Source organism: Coregonus clupeaformis, unplaced genomic scaffold (assembly GCF_020615455.1).
Source record: "Coregonus clupeaformis isolate EN_2021a unplaced genomic scaffold, ASM2061545v1 scaf0452, whole genome shotgun sequence".
In the NCBI taxonomy this organism is placed as follows: domain Eukaryota; kingdom Metazoa; phylum Chordata; class Actinopteri; order Salmoniformes; family Salmonidae; genus Coregonus; species Coregonus clupeaformis.
The window spans coordinates 164,330-186,331 of record NW_025533907.1 but is presented as its reverse complement, the minus strand read 5'-3'; the positions used below and the strand labels follow the sequence as shown (position 1 = coordinate 186,331).

At 41.8% G+C, this 22,002-nt stretch overlaps 2 protein-coding genes across 2 annotated transcripts in view; one reads left to right on the top strand and one right to left on the bottom strand.

Annotated features, from left to right (window-relative positions):
- Nucleotides 1–5,017: 5,017 nt before the first annotated feature.
- Nucleotides 5,018–16,171, bottom strand: LOC121585722 (probable serine carboxypeptidase CPVL). Its single transcript, XM_041902043.1, has 13 exons — nucleotides 16,057–16,171; nucleotides 15,631–15,812; nucleotides 15,135–15,253; nucleotides 14,611–14,725; nucleotides 11,709–11,767; nucleotides 11,344–11,423; nucleotides 10,953–11,019; nucleotides 10,582–10,704; nucleotides 10,212–10,343; nucleotides 9,973–10,071; nucleotides 9,475–9,648; nucleotides 5,919–6,101; nucleotides 5,018–5,541 (listed from the first exon to the last, which is right to left on the bottom strand). Exons 1-13 carry the CDS (start codon nucleotides 16,062–16,064, stop codon nucleotides 5,443–5,445), a joined length of 1,440 nt encoding a protein of 479 aa, XP_041757977.1. The 5' UTR covers nucleotides 16,065–16,171; the 3' UTR covers nucleotides 5,018–5,442.
- Nucleotides 16,172–17,371: 1,200 nt separating this feature from the next.
- Nucleotides 17,372–22,002, top strand: part of LOC121586946 (beta-chimaerin-like) — a 68,417-nt gene continuing 63,786 nt past the window's right edge. The window contains exon 1 of the mRNA XM_041904026.2: nucleotides 17,372–17,911. Within this exon, the coding sequence (XP_041759960.1) occupies nucleotides 17,863–17,911 (49 nt within the window). The 5' untranslated portion in view covers nucleotides 17,372–17,862. The remainder of the gene's footprint in view (nucleotides 17,912–22,002) is intronic.

The following is a 22,002-nucleotide window of genomic DNA, read 5'->3' as shown; positions in this document are numbered from 1 at the left end:
CTTTTATACTGATAACAAGTTCAAACTGGTGCCATTAATACAGGTAACGAGTGGAGGACAGAGGAGCCTCTTAAAGAAGAAGTTAAAGGTCTGTGAGAGCCAGAAATCTTGCTTGTTTGTAGGTGACCAAATACTTATTTTCCACCATAATTTGCAAATAAATTCATTAAAAATCCTACAATGTGATTTTCAGGATTTTTTTTTCTCAATTTGTCTGTCATAGTTGACGTGTACCTATGATGAAAATTACAGGCCTCTCTCATCTTTTTAAGAAGGAGAATTTGCACAATTGGTGGCTGACTAAATACTTTCCCCCCCCCACTGTATAGTGAGAGATATGAGATGAGAGCGTTGATTGATTACATGCTTTCGTAGTCTGACTGTCAGTCTGTGTTTGACAGTTAAAGAATGATTGGTTGAGTTTCTATCCCTTTATCATGAAGAGGTCTTACTACCATCTCTAACGAGGTTTAGCAGTTTTAGCCGAATGCTTTCCAAAACGTCACAACGTGCCTGAACTTCTCTCAGTCTTTTATTACTAAATGCAATTAAGGGAATGTCAATTGTTTAAAATTCCTTTTAATCATCATTAACTTTTCCATTGAGCTATCAAGCATTTATAACACATTGTTTTCCCCAGTCTCAGTGAGTGTAGAGTTGATGGACACTGTGTGTGTGTTTTATTATGCCATTTAGCTTTAGGCTTTTATTCAAAACGACTTAGTCATGCATGCATACATTCTTTATGTATGGGTTGTCACGGGAATCCAACCCACTATCCTGTTGTTGCAAGCGCCATGCTCTACCAACTGAGCTACAGAGGACCAGTGTTTTGTCGGGAGTTTAGTCTGTAAGGGCAAAACCAGCTGGCAGACTGACCAGGGAGGAAAAGGCTGACCTTCCATCTAACCTCTGACCTCTTCATCCCAGCTCCAACAGACAGGCTGACATGTCACTGTGTGTGTGTGTGTGTGTGTGTGTGTGTGTGTGTGTGTGTGTGTGTGTGTGTGTGTGTGTGTGTGTGTGTGTGTGTGTGTGTGTGTGTTCCATCAACACATCTTCCAGCAGCCCTAACCATTAGGAAAGCTCAATATTCACTTTAGTTTTGACCACAACTCTGTCATCCTTGCTCAAGTCACCCCTTAGTTAGCAATGATCATCTAGGTTCAGCTTACCCTCTCCATATCCAAACCTAAACCATTAGTGGAGAGGGATTCTAAACAGACTTTAGCTCAGTGTCTGGGAGAAACTCCACTTTACTCTGTAATTCTTTCCCTGAACATGTTGATCCTAGTTGTACCTTAGACTACATCCTTTAGGTGGAGTGAGCCAACCAGCTCTACAGGCAGGTGAGGTAGAGAGAAATAATGTAGCTGTCTATGCACTTTGACACTTTGTGATATCCAGAGGGTAGAATAGCCATATTGAGGTCTCAGTGATGCCCAGTTCAATACACCAGCGAGACTCTAACTGACTGACTGTTGATCTGTAGAGAGACTGACTGACTGTTGATCTGTAGAGAGACTGACTGACTGTTGCGCTGTAGAGAGACTGACTGACTGTTGCTCTGTAGAGACCTGACTGACTGTTGCTCTGTAGAGACCTGACTGACTGTTGCTCTGTAGAGACCTGACTAACTGTTGCTCTGTAGAGAGACTGACTGTGTGTTGCTCTGTAGAGAGACTGACTGATTGTATCTGTAGAGAGACTGACTGACCGACTGTTGCTCTGTAGAGAGACTGACTGACTGTTGATATGTAGAGTGACTGACTGTTGATCTGTAGAGAGATGACTGACTGTTGATATGTAGAGAGACTGACTGAGTGACTGTTGATCTGTAGAGAGATGATGGACTGTTGATCTGTAGAGAGACTGACTGACTGACTGTTGCTCTGTAGAGAGACTGACTGAGTGACTGTTGATCTGTAGAGAGACTGACTGACTGTTGATCTGTAGAGAGACTGACTGAGTGACTGTTGATCTGTAGAGAGACTGACTGCATGGCAGAGACTATGCCTAATGATGGGACTCCATAAGGTGCTCCTTATAAAGCTTTAAACATGTACCTTTCAGATGTCTGTTAATACAGCAGCTCCAGTTTAGCTCACTGTGAAGGTAGCGAACTACATTAATCAGGTCAACTGGAAACATGCTCTCGCTCTTTCTCCAGTGTGTTGCACCAAGGTTTTGTAGAAAGGGTTGGACAGTCGGTTTGAGGTGTGTGAGCATGTGTGTGAGAATAACTGAGTTTATGAAAGGTTCAACATGTATTAAGGGCTTCCCTGTATTGCAAACAGGTTAAACATCTACAAAGTGCTTGCAATATTTCATCAACTTTGTATTTTCTTTTGAATCTCTAAACGTTGTGGTTTATTACTTTCACCAACTACTTGAGTATTAAACTGTTCTGGGAAAAAAAAAAAATGTTGCATCATGTGGAATATATGGCATTGACCTCAACATATTCAACTGAAATTGTTGTTAGATGTTTTGTTGGAATAAGAGCTAGTAGTCTGTAGTTCTAGTTAACAGTGGACAGGTCAAGCATAAGGAAGATAGAGATTTGTTTATCTAACTTTATAGGCAGACATAAGAGACATGTGAGTGAGTTCAGTATGAGTGTCTGTGTGTACATTAATACAAGTATAAATGTATCATTTTAAATATAAAACTATAAATATTGTATAGAATGTCATTAATTTCTGTAATCCTGACTGTACATGTAATGCAACCACCTTTCTTTTCGAAAGGAGTCTTTGATGTTTTGTACATGTATGTAAATGATGTTTGCATAGCACTTGTTTGCAGCCTTCTCAATGTATGTTCGTCAAGGTTCATTTCCGCGCTTCGATACATGTCCACGGTTTATTATACGTAATGGATTGATGAATTCATAATTGCCTGCATAACTTTGTACATGTTCGTGTCTCTCATCACAGCATATTGTATGGTCTGAGCTTTGTTTAGCAGTTGTACAGATGTTACATATCACAGTAGGAGAATAAAGCACTTGTTCTGTAACATTACTCAGCTGACTCAGATGTCTTCTGATGTGCCTTTTGAAGCACAGACAAACCATCTAACCTTAGATGTACACTGAGTATATACCAGGGGAGGCTGCTGAGGGGAGGATGGCTCATAACAATAGCTGGAACGGAGCAAATGGAATGGCATCAAACACATTCCACCTATTCAGCTCCAGTCATTACCACAAGCCCGTTCTCCCCAATTAAGGTGCCCCCAACCTCCTACATTAAAAACACCTTCCTAATAGAGTTGCCCCCCCCTTTTTTTTTGTCAGCAAATAAGCACATAGACACTTTTAATCATGTGTTTCATACATTGATGATGACCATGATGTGGTCTTTACACTAAAAAGAAAACAGATATGGGATATTGTGTCCATATAGCAAGGAGAGATATTATGATGGAATTTAAGACATACACTGAGTATACCAAACATTAGGAACACCTTAATCCTTTTGCCCTCAGAACAGCCTTAGTTCGTCAGGGCATGGACTCCACAGGGATGCTGGCCCATGTTGACTCCAATGCTTCAAACAGTTGTGTCAAGTTGGCTGGATGTCCTTTGGGTGGTGGACCATTCTCAATACACATGGGACACAGTTGAGCGTGAAAAACCTAGCAGCGTTGCAGTTCTTGACACAAACCGGTGCACCTGGCACCTACTACCATAACCTGTTCAAAGGCACTTACATCTTTTGTCTTGCCCATTCACCCTGTGAATGGCACACATATTCCATGTTTCAGTTGTATCAAGGCTTAAAAATCCTTCTTTAACCTGTCTCCTCCCCTTCATCTACACTGAGTTGAAGTGGATTTAACAAGTGACATCAATAAGGGATCATAGCTTTCACCTGGTCAGTCAATGTAGAGCAGGTGTTCTTAATGTTTTGTATACTCAGTGTAAATGCATATAGATAATGTGTTAATGATACTGTACTGCAGGGGTAGGCAACCCTGGTCCTGGAGTGCCGCAGGCGATTCATGTTTTTGATTTAACCGACCTGGAAGGACAGGTGTGTTGAATTTAGGCAATCACTGAACTGATCAATTAGCTCAATTGGTCAGGTGTGGTGCCTAGTTGGAACAAACCATGCAGTACCTGCGGCATTCCAGGAACAGGGTTGCCTACCCCTGCTGTACTGTGTATAGGATGTGTGTGAATATGTGGGAAGGGATAAATGTCCTGAATAGGTAGGCCCAAGGACTTGTCACTGACCAATAATCCACATGGGTTTCCAATACAAAGCCCGGAACATTGATTGCTCATTAAATAGTTATAGGTTTAAATGTTGTAAAACCATCAGTAAATATTGAGATGTCTAGACTACTTACTTGAAGTTAATGAGATAATAAGTAGCATGGTGGTTTGCCTTGGTACGTGACAGAGCAAGGAGTAGACTTCATCTCAATGCCAAAACCACTAGATGATAATTTCAGCCTGTTTATCTGTTACTGTTTAGTACTTTCTAAACAGGCTGCCATAATTGTCTGTAATGGTTATTGAGTTGTCTCTTAGTAGTACCTACTATTATCTAAACAGAGGCAGGTATTGCAGCCTATTCATAGTTGAATTGTTATTTTTGATTAAACAGCATGCTCGTGTATGACTAAATTCATTGACATGTAGAATAAAAAGGCCTTAGTAATTATCTGAAGTTGGATAGTGGCACTTTTTACTAAAGTTGTATAAGAGAAACTATATATTTTTTTTTCATTAACTTTGTCGCATTTACAAGGGACAATACCGCTAGGCATTTACAGTATTTCAAACACTAGCGCCCTCTGGTGTTCCTCCATGGAACTTGTTGACGGGCCCATGTTTGTTTCATTTATAATAAATAGTCATTTAGCAGACGCTCTTATCCAGAGCGACTTACAGGAGCAATTAGGGTTAAGTGCCTTGCTCAAGGGCACATCGACAGATTTTTCACCTAGTCGGCTCGGGGATTAGAACCAGCGACCTTTCGGTTACTAGCACAACGCTCTTAACCACTAAGCTACCTTTTATTACAATTGCATTGCATGCCAACCTCTTCATCAAAAATATAATGATCATGTGCAACATAAATCATTATTCCCCACAGTCAAAAAACTGCAAAATATTCATTTTGACGGATCCACAGAATAGCAAACATGAGAATTCATTGGCAGTGCATCAGAGATCAGTCAGGGTTAAAGTAGGATTTAGGAGGTCATTAAATCCTGATGAAGGCAGCATAGCTGTCCAAACGTTTGTATCCATTACATTTAATATTTTCTAGGTGATAGACCTCTACCACGCATAATTGGCTTTCCATGGTTACTAACTTGCTAATCAATAGTGTTTGAAATAAACAGCCACTGGGAATCTGGAGACACACCGAATCAAAAGTGGAGGAACTCAGATCAACTGTGTTCCTGCTCAGTTCCGCCAACTCAAATAAATCCCTGTGTTGAGAGGAATCTGTCAATCATATCAAAGGACCTCTCTGGTTGGTCGTACGGTAGTATGTGCCCTCCCCCTCGTATAATCACCTGCATGACAAGGAGACAAACAGACAGTCAGACAGGTTTAGCACGTGAACCAGTGGCCATGGGGATAGTCATGGTCATGTTCAGTTTTCCCATCAGGAGCACTGTGTTCCAAACTTGGTGTCCATAAAGTTGATCTTATCTTCCTGGCACTGATTCTGCTCATAACAGCGATTTTGAATAAGACTCTACTTGCAATAACTGTCACGTGTTTTTTTTTTTCCTACTAAACTTAGTTGAATGCACTGACTAAGGCACTCTGCATGAGAGCTACTGCTAAATGACTCACATTATGTTTAGTTATGCTATTTTAACATTTTAAAGGTTGGCAAAATGCCCTGAATACCCAGTAAAGTCCTGGACAGACATGCAGTACTCACCTGGTAGAATTCTCCTACTTGGCGTACGTATCCAGCCACCTCTGTGTCCTCTGGCTGGATCTTCCAATGGAAGCGAGGGGCTTTGTTGAACTCATCAGCCCCGGTCCAGTTCACCGTGGGCAGGAACCTCTCGGTCAGTGGGGCCGCCACAATCACATCCAGCTGACCACTGTAGATCAACACCTGTGTGTGTGTGTGTGTGTGTGTGTACAGAAGACAGAGATAAGGCTTTTATTAAATGATTACAGTATAGTGGTCCAAACAATCAACTAGTCTTTCTAAATAGATGAGGAGAGGAGTTAAATAAATAAATAAAATAAATTGGTCATTTAGCAGACGCTCTTATCCAGAGCAACTTACAGGAGCAATTAGGGTTAAGTGCCTTGCTCAAGGGCACGTCGACAGATTTTTCACCTAGTCGGCTTGGGGATTAGAACCAGCGACCTTTCGGTTACTGGTACAACGCTCTTAACCACTAAGCTACCTGCCGCCCCAGTATCAGTTAGCGGCTGATACTGTAGTTAGTGATATACTGTAGTTAGTGACTGATACTGTAGTTAGTGATATACTGTAGCTAGTGACTGATACTGTAGTTAGTGACTGATACTGTAGTTAGTGATATACTGTAGCTAGTGACTGACACTGTAGTTAGTGATATATACTGTAGCTAGTGACTGATACTGTAGTTAGTGACTGATACTGTAGTTAGTGACTGATACTGTAGTTAGTGATATACTGTAGCTAGCGACTGATACTGTAGTTAGTGACTGATACTGTAGTTAGTGATATACTGTAGTTAGTGACTGATACTGTAGTTAGTGATATACTGTAGCTAGTGACTGATACTGTAGTTAGTGACTGATACTGTAGCTAGTGACTGATACTGTAGCTAGTGTCTGATACTGTAGTTAGTGACTGATACTGTAGCTAGCGACTGATACTGTAGTTAGTGATATACTGTAGCTAGTGACTGATACTGTAGTTAGTGACTGATACTGTAGCTAGTGACTGATACTGTAGCTAGTGTCTGATACTGTAGTTAGTGACTGATACTGTAGCTAGCGACTGATACTGTAGTTAGTGACTGATACTGTAGTTAGTGACTGATACTGTAGTTAGTGATATACTGTAGCTAGTGACTGATACTGTAGTTAGTGATATACTGTAGCTAGTGACTGATACTGTAGTTAGTGACTGATACTGTAGTTAGTGACTGATACTGTAGTTAGTGATATACTGTAGCTAGTGACTGATACTGTAGTTAGTGATATACTGTAGCTAGTGACTGATACTGTAGTTAGTGACTGATACTGTAGTTAGTGATATACTGTAGCTAGTGACTGATACTGTAGTTAGTGATATACTGTAGCTAGTGACTGATACTGTAGTTAGTGACTGATACTGTAGTTAGTGACTGATACTGTAGTTAGTGACTGATACTGTAGTTAGTGACTGATACTGTAGTTAGTGACTGATACTGTAGCTAGTGACTGATACTGTAGTTAGTGATATACTGTAGCTAGTGACTGATACTGTAGTTAGTGACTGATACTGTAGTTAGTGATATACTGTAGCTAGTGACTGATACTGTAGCTAGTGACTGATACTGTAGTTAGTGATATACTGTAGCTAGTGACTGATACTGTAGTTAGTGACTGATACTGTAGTTAGTGATATACTGTAGCTAGTGACTGATACTGTAGTTAGTGATATACTGTAGCTAGTGACTGATACTGTAGTTAGTGACTGATACTGTAGTTAGTGACTGATACTGTAGTTAGTGACTGATACTGTAGTTAGTGATATACTGTAGCTAGTGACTGATACTGTAGTTAGTGATATACTGTAGCTAGTGACTGATACTGTAGTTAGTGAATGATACTGTAGTTAGTGACTGATACTGTAGTTAGTGACTGATACTGTAGCTAGTGACTGATACTGTAGTTAGTGACTGATACTGTAGCTAGTGATATACTGTAGCTAGTGAAATACTGTAGCTAGTGACTGATACTGTAGTTAGTAATATACTGTAGCTAGTGACTGATACTGTAGTTAGTGACTGATACTGTAGTTAGTGATATACTGTAGCTAGTCACTGATACTGTAGTTAGTGATATACTGTAGCTAGTGACTGATACTGTAGTTAGTGACTGATACTGTAGTTAGTGATATACTGTAGCTAGTGACTGATACTGTAGTTAGTGACTGATACTGTAGTTAGTGACTGATACTGTAGCTAGTGACTGATACTGTAGCTAGTAATATACTGTAGCTAGTGACTGATACTGTAGTTAGTGACTGATACTGTAGTTAGTGATATACTGTAGCTAGTGACTGATACTGTAGTTAGTGATATACTGTAGCTAGTGACTGATACTGTAGTTAGTGACTGATACTGTAGCTAGTGACTGATACTGTAGTTAGTGATATACTGTAGCTAGTGACTGATACTGTAGTTAGTGACTGATACTGTAGCTAGTGACTGATACTGTAGCTAGTGACTGATACTGTAGCTAGTGACTGATACTGTAGTTAGTGACTGATACTGTAGCTAGTGACTGATACTGTAGCTAGTAATATACTGTAGCTAGTAATATACTGTAGCTAGTGACTGATACTGTAGTTAGTGACTGATACTGTAGTTAGTGATATACTGTAGCTAGTGACTGATACTGTAGTTAGTGATATACTGTAGCTAGTGACTGATACTGTAGTTAGTGACTGATACTGTAGCTAGTGACTGATACTGTAGTTAGTGATATACTGTAGCTAGTGACTGATACTGTAGTTAGTGACTGATACTGTAGCTAGTGACTGATACTGTAGTTAGTGACTGATACTGTAGTTAGCGACTGATACTGTAGTTAGTGACTGATACTGTAGTTAGTGACTGATACTGTAGTTAGTGATATACTGTAGCTAGTGACTGATACTGTAGTTAGTGACTGATACTGTAGCTAGTGACTGATACTGTAGTTAGTGATATACTGTAGCTAGTGACTGATACTGTAGTTAGTGATATACTGTAGCTAGTAACTGATACTGTAGCTAGTGACTGATACTGTAGCTAGTAATATACTGTAGCTAGAGACTGATACTGTAGTTAGTGATATACTGTAGCTAGTGACTGATACTGTAGTTAGTGATATACTGTAGCTAGTGACTGATACTGTAGTTAGTGATATACTGTAGCTAGTAACTGATACTGTAGCTAGTGACTGATACTGTAGCTAGTGACTGATACTGTAGCTAGTGATATACTGTAGCTAGTGACTGATACTGTAGCTAGTGACTGATACTGTAGCTAGTAACCGATACTGTAGCTAGTAACCGATACTGCAAACCAAAGTTAAACCATGGCTCAGTTGGTAGAGCATACCGTTTGCAACGCAAAGATTATGAGTTCGATTCCCGGGGCTACCCATACATAAAATGCATGCACGCATCAGTGTCATTGGATAAAAGCGTCTGCTAAATGGCATATATTATATAGCTGTGCTACTAATAGGACCTTAGCATGTTTGGGTGCTAGATGGATATGGGCATTGACTCTCACCCTGTAGTTGTCCATGAGTGTGGCGAGCCAGGGTTTGATGCTCTTCATGACGTCCTGCAGCAGGTGTTTCTCCACCTCCGAGCCGTCGTGGAACGTCAGGTTCCCCACGTGGATGGAGCGCCGCACCTCCGCCAGCGTCACAAACTGGGAAAAATACTCCTGGTCTGCAGGCTCCTATAGCACAGAGAACCACAACATAATTATTCTAAATTTTAGTCATTTTGCAGACGCTCTTATCCAGAGCGACTTACAGTTAGTGAGTGCATACATTTTTCATACTGGCCCCCCGTGGGAATCGAACCCACAACCCTGGCGTTGCAAGCGCCATGCTCTACCAACTGAGCTACAGGAGGGCTGTATCTAACCTTTAATTAAACCATGCATCTGTGTGTAAGCCTTGTTAGCAGACAATTTTCTTCAGGAAATATACCTTCTCTGGGTAATATAATTATTCAAACAGTTAGGTGTCTGTGTAAGCCTTGCTCTGTGTGTACCTACCCGACACTGCAAGTAGTTGAAGTAGTTGGTGCAGCCAGTGGCGTTCTGGAAGAACGAGGGGTACGGCAGAATGTCACCGTTCAGCAAGCTGTCAAATACCTGCAGGTCAAGAGGACAGTGGAAGAATGTACCAGGAGGTTGGAGGCCTTGACAGAATGACTGACAAGACATTCAGATATGTGGAGCGGACAACAAAAACACACAGGTTATTGCGACAGCAGATGCAGTCAGTGTCTTACTTCAAAAGCCTCCACCCATTTCTCCTGCTGGATGAGCTGCACCCCGTTGGCTGTCTGCTGCTCAACATACTGCTTCTGGAGCATATCTATCAGACCTGTCTGGTACAGGAAGTCTCCATACCCTCCCAGCATCTGTGTGTGTGTGTGTGTGTGTGTGTGTGTGTGTGTGTGTGTGTGTGTGTGAGTCAGAACAAGTGAGACCAAGGGAAAGAGCAAATGGAGAACAAACAAAAAAGAAACGTTGTTTTTTTCCTCCTGGAGATATATTATTATATCTTCAATTATATTACTGATATATTTCATATTAAATCAGAAGTGTCAAACAATGCTGAGTAAAGTTGAAATAATGGTGTATTAAAACACAACCCACCAGCTCTGGGTCACAGAGGCCGTCTCCGATGGCAACCCCCTTGAAGTTGATCTTCACCTTAGCAATGGGGTTGTGCTTATGGATGTAGTAACCAATGGCTGGGACATACTTTCCTGCATAGGACTGAGGAAAATTCCAATCAGTGTCAGGGTCTGTGTTCTGATTGCAGAATGTAATTGCAATTTTATGTGGAAATATTATTCTTGTTGCTATAGCAAAGACCCTAAAATAACAATTGTAAGACCTTGTTCAACGTCAGAAAACGGAATACAAAGCAGATGTCTTTATAGCTAGGTTTTGGGGAATTTGCCAACTAGGATGTAGTGTAATGTTGTGTGTAACACAGATGTGGGGACCAGCACCAAACTCACCTCTCCTGTAGCATAGAAGTCATTGGACTGATACTCAGGGAAGATCTGGAAGAACTGAGTCAATGCACTGAACAAAGACACAATGAGAAAACGAATCAGTGCCACACGTGACAGAACCAAGGTCCTAGTATACTGAGCAGAGACCATTGGCGTGTTCCAGATCATCAGATCTTCACAATGCTTAGAGAAGTATTTACCATCTCAGGAACCACATCAATATGATATAATGATATTGTAATCTGTGCATCTATAAGGCTGCATTTACACAGGCAGCTCAATTCTGATATTTTGCCCATTAGTATTGGCAAAAGAGCTGATCTGATTGGTCAAAAGACCAATTGTCTGTGTAAATACTGCCTACTGAGCCCAGAACCTCAGTGATCAGTCTTACCTGTACAGATCTCTACCTACATCATCCTGGTTCTGAGCAAAGCCTTGGTCATCATCAGTGAAACTGAACCCTGTTCCTACCTGGACAAGAAAACACACAGCTGACATTACAATCACATACTGTACATGCTATTAGGTAACATTACACACATTTTGTAGAGCAAGCTATTAAAGCAGCCAAGAAACACTCTGGCTGCGTCCTAAAATGGCACCCTATTCCCTCTTTAGTGCACTACTTTTGACCAGAGGACCTGGTCAAAAGTAGTGCACTATAAAAGGGAATACGGTGCCAGTTGGGACGCAATCAAACTGTGTTCATACTGTACATTCATTCACAGTGAGGAAGTAGAAGCCATTCATACGTACTGGATTGTCGATGTACAGAACAGAGTATCTGGATGTCCAGGGATAGTCTCTGTAGCCCACTGTAAAAAGGTGAATTAACACATCAATACACAAAGAGATACATGGAGAGAGATGAAGGACTACCGCTACAGTAGGAACAGAGATACAGTGAGGGGAAAAAGTATTTGATCCCCTGCTGATTTTGTACGTTTGCCCACTGACAAAGAAATGATCAGTCTATAAATTTAATGGTAGGTTTATTTGAACAGTGAGAGACAGAATAACAACAAAGAAATCCAGAAAAACGCATGTCAAAAATGTTATAAATTGATTTGTATTTTAAATGAGGGAAATAAGTATTTGACCCCCTCTCAATCAGAAAGATTTCTGGCTCCCAGGTGTCTTTTATACAGGTAACGAGCTGAGATTAGGAGCACACTCTTAAAGGGAGTGCTCCTAATCTCAGCTTGTTACCTGTATAAAAGACACCTGTCCACAGAAGCAATCAATCAATCAGATTCCAAACTCTCCACCATGGCCAAGACCAAAGAGCTCTCCAAGGATGTCAGGGACGAGATTGTAGACCTACACAAGGCTGGAATGGGCTACAAGACCATCGCCAAGCAGCTTGGTGAGAAGGTGACAACAGTTGGTGCGATTATTCGCAAATGGAAGAAACACAAAAGAACTGTCAATCTCCCTCGGCCTGGGGCTCCATGCAAGATCTCACCTCGTGGAGTTGCAATGATCATGAGAACGGTGTGGAATCAGCCCAGAACTACACGGGAGTATCTTGTCAATGATCTCAAGGCAGCTGGAACCATAGTCACCAAGAAAACAATTGGTAACACACTACGCCGTGAAGGACTGAAATCCTGCAGCGCCCGCAAGGTCCCCCTGCTCAAGAAAGCACATATACAGGCCCGTCTGAAGTTTGCCAATGAACATCTGAATGATTCAGAGGAGAACTGGGTGAAAGTGTTGTGGTCAGATGAGACCAAAATCGAGCTCTTTGGCATCAACTCAACTCGCCGTGTTTGGAGGAGGAGGAATGCTGCCTATGACCCCTAGAACACCATCCCCACCGTCAAACATGGAGGTGGAAACATTGTGCTTTGGGGGTGTTTTTCTGCTAAGGGGACAGGACAACTTCACCGCATCAAAGGGACGATGGACGGGGCAATGTACCGTCAAATTTTTTGTGAGAACCTCCTTCCCTCAGCCAGGGCATTGAAAATGGGTCGTGGATGGGTATTCCAGCATAACAATGACCCAAAACACATGGCCAAGGCAACAAAGGAGTGGCTCAAGAAGAAGCACATTAAGGTCCTGGAGTGGCCTAGCCAGTCTCCAGACATTAATCCCATAGAAAATCTGTGGAGGGAGCTGAAGGTTCGAGTTGCCAAACTTCAGCCTCGAAACCTTAATGACTTGGAGAAGATCTGCAAAGAGGAGTGGGACAAAATCCCTCCTGAGATGTGTGCAAACCTGGTGGCCAACTACAAGAAACGTCTGACCTCTGTGATTGCCAACAAGGGTTTTGCCACCAAGTACTAAGTGATGTTTTGCAGAGGGGTCAAATACTTATTTCCCTCATTAAAATGCAAATCAATTTATAACATTTTTGACATGCGTTTTTCTGGATTTTTTTGTTGTTATTCTGTCTCTCACTGTTCAAATAAATCTACCATTAAAATTATAGACTGATAATTTCTTTGTCAGTGGGCAAATGTACAAAATCAGCAGGGGATCAAATACTTTTTTCCCCTCACTGTACATGGAGAGAGATGAAGGACTACCACTACAGTAGGAACAGACAGGTGGCTTTCTGATCAAATAGAAATGACCAAAAATGACAGGGGTCAGTACAGAGAGACATGTTATTATACAGTAGACAGGGGTCAGTACAGAGAGACATGTTATTATACAGTAGACAGGGGTCAGTACAGAGAGACATGTTATTATACAGTAGACAGGGGTCAGTACAGAGAGACATGTTATTATACAGTAGACAGGGGTCAGTACAGAGAGACATGTTATTATACAGTAGACAGGGGTCAGTAGAGAGACATGTTATTATACAGTAGACAGGGGTCAGTACAGAGACATGTTATTATACAGTAGACAGGGGTCAGTACAGAGAGACATGTTATTATACAGTAGACAGGGGTCAGTACAGAGAGACATGTTATTATACAGTAGACAGGGGTCAGTACAGAGAGACATGTTATTATACAGTAGACAGGGGTCAGTACAGAGAGACATGTTATTATACAGTAGACAGGGGTCAGTAGAGAGACATGTTATTATACAGTAGACAGGGGTCAGTACAGAGACATGTTATTATACAGTAGACAGGAGTCAGTACAGAGACATGTTATTATACAGTAGACAGGGGTCAGTACAGAGACATGTTATTATACAGTAGACAGGGGTCAGTACAGAGAGACATGTTATTATACAGTAGACAGGGGTCAGTACAGAGACATGTTATTATACAGTAGACAGGTGTCAGTACAGAGACATGTTATTATACAGTAGACAGGGGTCAGTACAGAGACATGTTATTATACAGTAGACAGGTGTCAGTACAGAGACATGTTATTATACAGTAGACAGGTGTCAGTACAGAGAGACATGTTATTATACAGTAGACAGGGGTCAGTACAGAGACATGTTATTATACAGTAGACAGGGGTCAGTACAGAGACATGTTATTATACAGTAGACATGGGTCAGTACAGAGAGACATGTTATTATACAGTAGACAGGGGTCAGTACAGAGACATGTTATTATACAGTAGACAGGGGTCAGTACAGAGACATGTTATGTTATTATACAGTAGACATGGGTCAGTACAGAGAGACATGTTATTATACAGTAGACAGGGGTCAGTACAGAGACGTATGGCCATGTTGGTACCTGTTAGGTTCTTCAATACAACGTAGGGTCCATGTTCTACAAACAGCCCAAACATAGAGGTGCCCCCAGGACCCCCCTGCAGCCACAGCAGGACTGGAGCGGTCTCAGGCCTCTCCTGCAGAGAGACAGACACAAGTTAGTAGATATCTAACAGTGGATGCTGGAGCTATCTTAGTGACAGGCCTCAACCCAAAACCCTTCTAATACAACACTGTCACCTTGTGGCTAAGTCGTTGACACTGTTTTATTACTAGGACCTTGGTAATGTGGGTAGCATAAAGGACTTGTTTTGTACTTACTTTAAAGGGGCTATAAGTCTTTTGTTAAGTTTTCTGAAACATGTTGAAATGTACAATCCAAATAAAACTCTGCCCTGATTCACATAGTCATTTACAGGCGCTGATGAAAGGTGATTGCTAGATAAACACGTGCTATTCATTCTTGTCACGAGTGAAACTGAGGAGGAGAACACTGCAGCTGATATGGGTTGCACCCTATTCCCTAAGGGCCCTGGTCAAAAGTACCTGAGCAGGGAAGAACCAGAAGTAGAGGTTGCTGTTGTATTTCTTGTTGACAGTGAGGTAGCCACCATAACTCTTCACATTGGCACCAGGGAGGGAACCTACCAGACTCTGCTTCCGTGCTGAAAGATAGAAGAGATCATTGCTTTCAAATATACAGAAAAAAACTGTCTCAAGCATAGTTTAATCTGAACACTACAATTAGTCTTTATTAGACTACTGTGTAATACTGTAACATTCATGATGTTAACGTAGCAACATTGTAAGAACTGTTCTGCACTCTGTCATGTCATGTTTTGTGGCATGGACCCCAGGCAGAGTAGCTGCTGCATAGTGCAACAGCTAATGGGGATCCTAACTGTGTTGATGATGCAAAATGCATTTCGCATCATCATCAGTTTTTGAAAACTTGACTACTGCCATGTACAACATTTGGGACAGTATTAACAGTTAAACAAATTAACAAAATATAGTTTCTGAGTAAAGTAAACCAACCTACCCTCTTCGATGTTGCCCTTTTCCAGGTAGGGGGTGAGAAAGAGCGGCTTGCCGGGGTCGGATCCTCTGGAGAGCGCGCTGACACGGTGAGATTTCCGGCAGAAGAAACTCGAGCAGCCCCTTGACTGCGCTGCCTCCAGGGAAGCCCACAGGAGAAGGACACACAGCGTCTCCTTTAACATTCTGTCAGAGATGAGTAGAAAGCAGAGAAATGTGATAGTTCAGTTTCGACACAATTTAATTCTCACACTTTTTGCATTATCAAATGTCCAACTTTCTGCTTTAGCTAGTTTGCGCATGTCTTTTTCATGTATGTTCAATACATAAGAAGGAACTAGGTAACTAGCCTAGTCAAATAACCATTGAGAGAACTGCACTGAATAATCCAATGACCAGGCTTCCATACAGCTTTATTTTGCAAACATACCCCATCATTTGCGCTCGCCTCGGATGGAATTCAGAGCAGCCAGCTAATCCGTGTTATTGAAGCAAGATAAATCAAACCATCTGTAGTTTCACGTTGCTGCGCCGCTGTTGTTTAAAAAAATCCATTGGTCACATGATCAACTGGGTGAGCGATCATGTGATTTCATGTAATCTGATCCTTCATCCCAACAGTCCATTTCCGGTACTCAACATTTCTTCATGTCAAAGAACTTTCGCAACTGCTACATTCGGCACCATTTGTTTACGATCTATCCTGATGGTTCTTGAATGTTACTGTTTTCTTGTAAAACACTTCTCCAGGCAGTGTATTTTTAGCCTATATGGTTTTAGATAAATTGATGTAGGCCTATTCACTTGTTAATCTTGGGTGATTTATTTATTTGCACATGGTTAATCAATGAAGTGAGGCAGTAACATTTTTACCAAATGCAGGCTAGGTCCTACACTCAAAAATGGACACATTCCCCTAATCTTGGGAGACATTTTAGTATGCCTAGGTAGGTAAATAGATGAATTATGTGGTCACACAGACACATGCATGCTATGTGAGGTGACAAAGGCTGCGTTTACACAGGCAGCCCAATTCTGATATTTTTTCCACTAATTGGTCTTTTGACCAATCACGTCAGATCTTTTAATAATATATACATTTCAGATCTGATTGGTCAAAAGATCAGTTAGTGCAAAAAATATCAGAATTGGGCTGCCTGTGTAAACACGGCCTATATAGTTTAGAGAAAAACTAATTTTTTAGGCTGTGGAAATCAATCTCCTATGGATCTGTGGTCCTCTGTAGCTCAATTGGTAGAGCATGGCGCTTGTAACGCCAGGGTAGTGGGTTCGATCCCCGGGACCACCCATACATAAAAATGTATGCACACATGACTGTAAGTCGCTTTGGATAAAAGCGTCTGCTAAATGGCATATTATTATTATATTATTATTATTATTATTATGATTAAAGGGTGTAAATGGACTTTATGGTTTGGAGTTGAATACATGCAATATAGTCTTATAGAGTTTATATTCTGATTAAACATCCTCAAATATGTATTTTATTCTGGCTATTTGATTTTATTATGGCAGTTGGGAGTGAACCTCTGAACCAGCAGCAGCCTGCCCTGCACTCACGCACTCTGTCATCATCATCATCATCATCATCATCATCATCATCATATTGAAATCAAAGGTCAGAGCTCAGAGGAATAGATTTGCTTCCGATTGACTGGAGTTCAGACGTCTATTTCAGTTTACTGAATACTTCCACTTTAAGAAGGCGGCTCCGTCCCAGTCTAGTGTGTTTATTCGATCCTAGAAGTGGCACCACCACATGGAAACGATAGTGTATTTTTTATTCAACATGGCGAAAGCATATGCCGCCCTTCCAGTGGATACATTTGACAAACTTTAATGTTGTGTATAGTTGTGCATTTAGACAAGATGATCGAAAGTTGATCTTGTTCCTGTGATCCTGTCGCTTGACTATTTTTTACACTACTGCCAGTGAGTGGAGCTACAGTAAATGCGACAACATACGGCGCGCAGGGAACCGCCAGGGAAAGGAACAGAGAGAAGTGAAAGCGCGCTGGAACGTTACACCTACAAGAACAGGAATTCAGAAGGAACGAAAACGGACGTGAAATAAACAGTGTCAGTTCGTGCCAAAGCAGTGAGTGAGAGTAGGCTACGCTATGTGACATAGTGAGATGGACGGACTACCGGGGACGGGCTGTGAGCGCACCTCGACCGACCGCGAGTGACCAGACCGAGCCTGAAGCGGATTGGGATGGCAGTATCCAGCAACTCAAGTTTGTCGGGTTCATCAGTGTCTTCTGGTAAGAGTCTTAAATGAAAATATGTTGTTTGATAAAACAAATAACAAACAATTTCCTATATATATTATTTGGCCTTATAATAACATTTTATTATTTGTTAGGCTTATCAATGATAATATTATCACCCTCGTTATTCTCTCTCTCTCTCTCTCTCATATTTATTGCATAATGCAATTAATATAGGGGCTTGTGAGCTAACTGTGTCAAAGCTGGCATGCATGAATTTCGTTTGTGATACACATAATGTAACTTTTTTTTAATCTCGATCTGTGCGTAATTGACAGACATCACCCAATAAGTCACGACACCAGTCGGCTACGTTCGCGTCGATAATAATTCATTTAATTCCTTCTCTCATGTCTTGCTCTCTTTAACCTCCTCTGCCCTCTGCCGCTGAACATAGAACGATAAACGTTCCACGTTCAAGAGCTTGATTGAGAGTGACAGACCAGTCTAGTCGTTGGCAAAGATAATGTGTGTTAATGTGTTTTTAAGGCATACCTTCTTGAGTCTGGTTTCAGTGAGGCATCATCTTGGATAGGAAGTGAACGCCTCTCTCAATGAAGAGGCTGAGATTGTAGGGTTGGAATTGTCATTGATGTACATGTGGTTTTGTTTGGATAACTATCATAAAATTCGCAATTGTCCCCATAATCCACTTGTTGACTGGCAAGTTTGGCCACTGCTATATTTGGTTGGTAGAGACACCAGGGATGGGGTCCCTCTACCTAAATCTACCATTTTCCATCATGCCCCCATGAAGACTGGGGCTTGATGTGACATTTCAAAAATACTTGTTTATTCCCAGTAAAACATTTGAAGTCGGTCACTCACTAGTTGGCAAGATGCCATATATGCTGTGGTCTGAGTGTCTTTAGATACCTATAGGATCAGCTGCCTAGAATATTCTCTGGGTTTATGAGTCAATCATGTAGAGCAGGGGTCTCCAACCCTGTTCCTGAAGAGCTACCTTCCTGGAGGTTTTCACTCCAACCCCAGTTGTAACTAACCTCGTTCATCTTATCAACCAGCTAATTATTCGAATCAGGTGCGCTAGATTAGGGTTGTAGTGAAAACCTACAGGACGGTAGCTCTCCAGGAACAGGGTTGGAGTGAAAACCTACAGGACGGTATCTCTCCAGGAACAGGGTTGGAGTGAAAACCTACAGGACGGTATCTCTCCAGGAACAGGGTTGGAGTGAAAACCTACAGGACGGTATCTCTCCAGGAACAGGGTTGTAGTGAAAACCTACAGGACGGTAGCTCTCCAGGAACAGGGTTGGAGTGAAAACCTACAGGACGGTATCTCTCCAGGAACAGGGTTGGAGTGAAAACCTACAGGACGGTATCTCTCCAGGAACAGGGTTGTAGTGAAAACCTACAGGACGGTATCTCTCCAGGAACAGGGTTGGAGAGCCCTGATGTAGAGGATAGGAAAGACTGATGTCAGAAATGTTCAGAATATGAACTGGAAAAGTGCCACAGCTGCTCAAACAGACTGAGAGTGAAACAGCAGTTGCTGGCTGTAGCCTCCTCCTGCACACACAGTATAGATAAACGTGTGGTGCCCATGTTTGTCAGGGTATAAAGTGCAAACATCACTATCACACTGTTGGTTAATGTATGTGGAGGCCACGCCAGTAACCACAGGGAGTTGGTGTGTGTGTGTGTGGTATATCTCAGTGGAGAAGTGGTTATTCTTGTTGTTTTGAGTAGTTTAATAGCCAGGAGAGGGTGTGTGTGTTTATGTCTTTGATGTTGCCACCACTATTCTATCCAGAGGAAAAGTCACTCCTAAAATAAAATCCACCATAGTGAAGCATGTGCTGCTTGTCTCACAAACCATCAATGACCATAGGAACAGTCAACTGTGCAGGGCAAGGTGGTGTTTGTGTCAAGATCAACAATGTGACCAAAACTCAATATAAGTTACAGAATGTACAGTGAGTGGGTGGGAGGAGCTTTTATCCTATTGCATTTTACATTTACATTTTAGTCATTTAGCAGACGCTCTTATCCAGAGCGACTTACAGTTAGTGAATACATATATATATATATATATATTTTTTTTTTTATACTGGCCCCCTGTGGGAATCGAACCCACAACCCTGGCGTTGCAAACGCCATGTTCTATCAACTGAGCTAGTGCCTTAGACCACTGCGCCACTCAGGAGTATTGCTGCTGGGTTGTTGTCGTCAGAGTGAACATATGATATGATTGCCCGTATTTATTTAGTGTCTTCTAATGACCCCCCCCCCCAACCTACCCAACCATACCACACCACACAACCAGAATCAAATTACCCAGAAGGCTCTGCTGCCCATGGGAGCCAAGACACAATGTTTGCATCCCAAATTACACCCTATTCTCTATAAAGTGCACTACCTTTTGACCATACATAAGGAATAGGGTGCCAATTGGGACGCAGCGATCGTTCCAGGCTGATACAGGATGGCTGTGCCGACCGCATACTTCACAAGACATTATCTCATGACTACGTTGCCAAAAGCAGTGGATTTACCACTTGACCACCGCATCTTTTAAGGGGAAAGTATTTTCTGACTGTGGTGTGGAGGTTTGTCATTATTGCTGGGCTCTGGATATAATGATCAGACGTTACAAGGCACTGTGCTGCCAGGGATAGAGAGCCTGTCACACAAGGCTATCATTATCTTCCTGGAGAGCTTTCTGGCACACAGACACAACATTTGAATCATATTTTCTATGAGGCGTATGACTCCGTCTGCATCCCAAATGGCACCCTCTACCCTATATAGTGCACTACTTTTGATCAGAGCCCAGGGTCCAGGTCAAAAGTAGTGTACTATATAGGGAATAGGGTGCAATTTGGGACGCATCCTCAGAAATGAATCTGTGAACACAACACGTTCTGCTTTATATTAGCCCCTCGGTTTGCTGCTGTAAACAAATGTGGCTGTGATGCTGCTGTCTTCAGCTGTTTCTACGTGACAGTAGTCTCTGGTCTCCAAGCCTTGATTGACTAGACCGTCCTCTCTCGGTGGAGACACAGCGGCTGTATGAGGAAACTGCATGAGCGAGGTCGGTCCAGCCAATCAAGACTTGACTTTGAAGTTATGATTGATGAAACTACCAGGATGAACAGAAAGACTGGAGAAAGACATCCCACTCTAGGATGTTACCCACAATGATGTTACCCACAATTATGTTACTCACTGTAGGATGTTACCCACAATGTTTATCCATCCCACTGTAGGATGTTACCCACAATGTTTATCCATCCCACTGTAGGATATTACCCACAATGATGTTACCCACAATGTTTATCCATCCCACTGTAGGATGTTACCCACAATGTTTATCCATCCCACTCTAGGATGTTACCCACAATGTTTATCCATCCCACTGTAGGATATTACCCACAATGTTTATCCATCCCACTCTAGGATGTTGCCCACAATGTTTATCCATCCCACTCTAGGATGTTACCCACAATGTTTATCCATCCCACTGTAGGATGTTACCCACAATGTTTATCCATACCACTGTAGGATGTTACCCACAATGTTTATCCATCCCACTCTAGGATGTTACCCACAATGATGTTACCCACAATGTTTATCCATCCCACTGTAGGATGTTACCCACAATGTTTATCCATCCCACTGTAGGATGTTACCCACAATGTTTATCCATCCCACTGTAGGATGTTACCCACAATGTTTATCCATACCACTGTAGGATGTTACCCACAATGTTTATCCATCCCACTCTAGGATGTTACCCACAATGATGTTACCCACAATGTTTATCCATCCCACTGTAGGATGTTACCCACAATGTTTATCCATCCCACTCTAGGATGTTACCCACAATGTTTATCCATCCCACTGTAGAATATACCCACAATGTTTATCCATCCCACCGTAGGATGTTACCCACAATGTTTATCCATCCCACTCTAGGATGTTACCCAGAATGTTAATCGATCCCACTGTAGGATATTACCCACAATGTTCATTCATCCCACTGTAGGATATTACCCACAAAGTTCATCCATCCCACTGTAGGATATTACCCATAGTAGAAATCTGGGTAATACAGTCTTGGA

Coding starts and splice junctions, on each gene's coding strand:
- LOC121585722 (XM_041902043.1), bottom strand. Junction 10,705..10,952: donor ACTTCTATGCTACAGGAGAG/GTGAGTTTGGTG, acceptor AATTTTCCTCAG/TCCTATGCAGGAAAGTATGT. Junction 5,542..5,918: donor AAGTAGGAGAATTCTACCAG/GTGAGTACTGCA, acceptor CTTGTCATGCAG/GTGATTATACGAGGGGGAGG.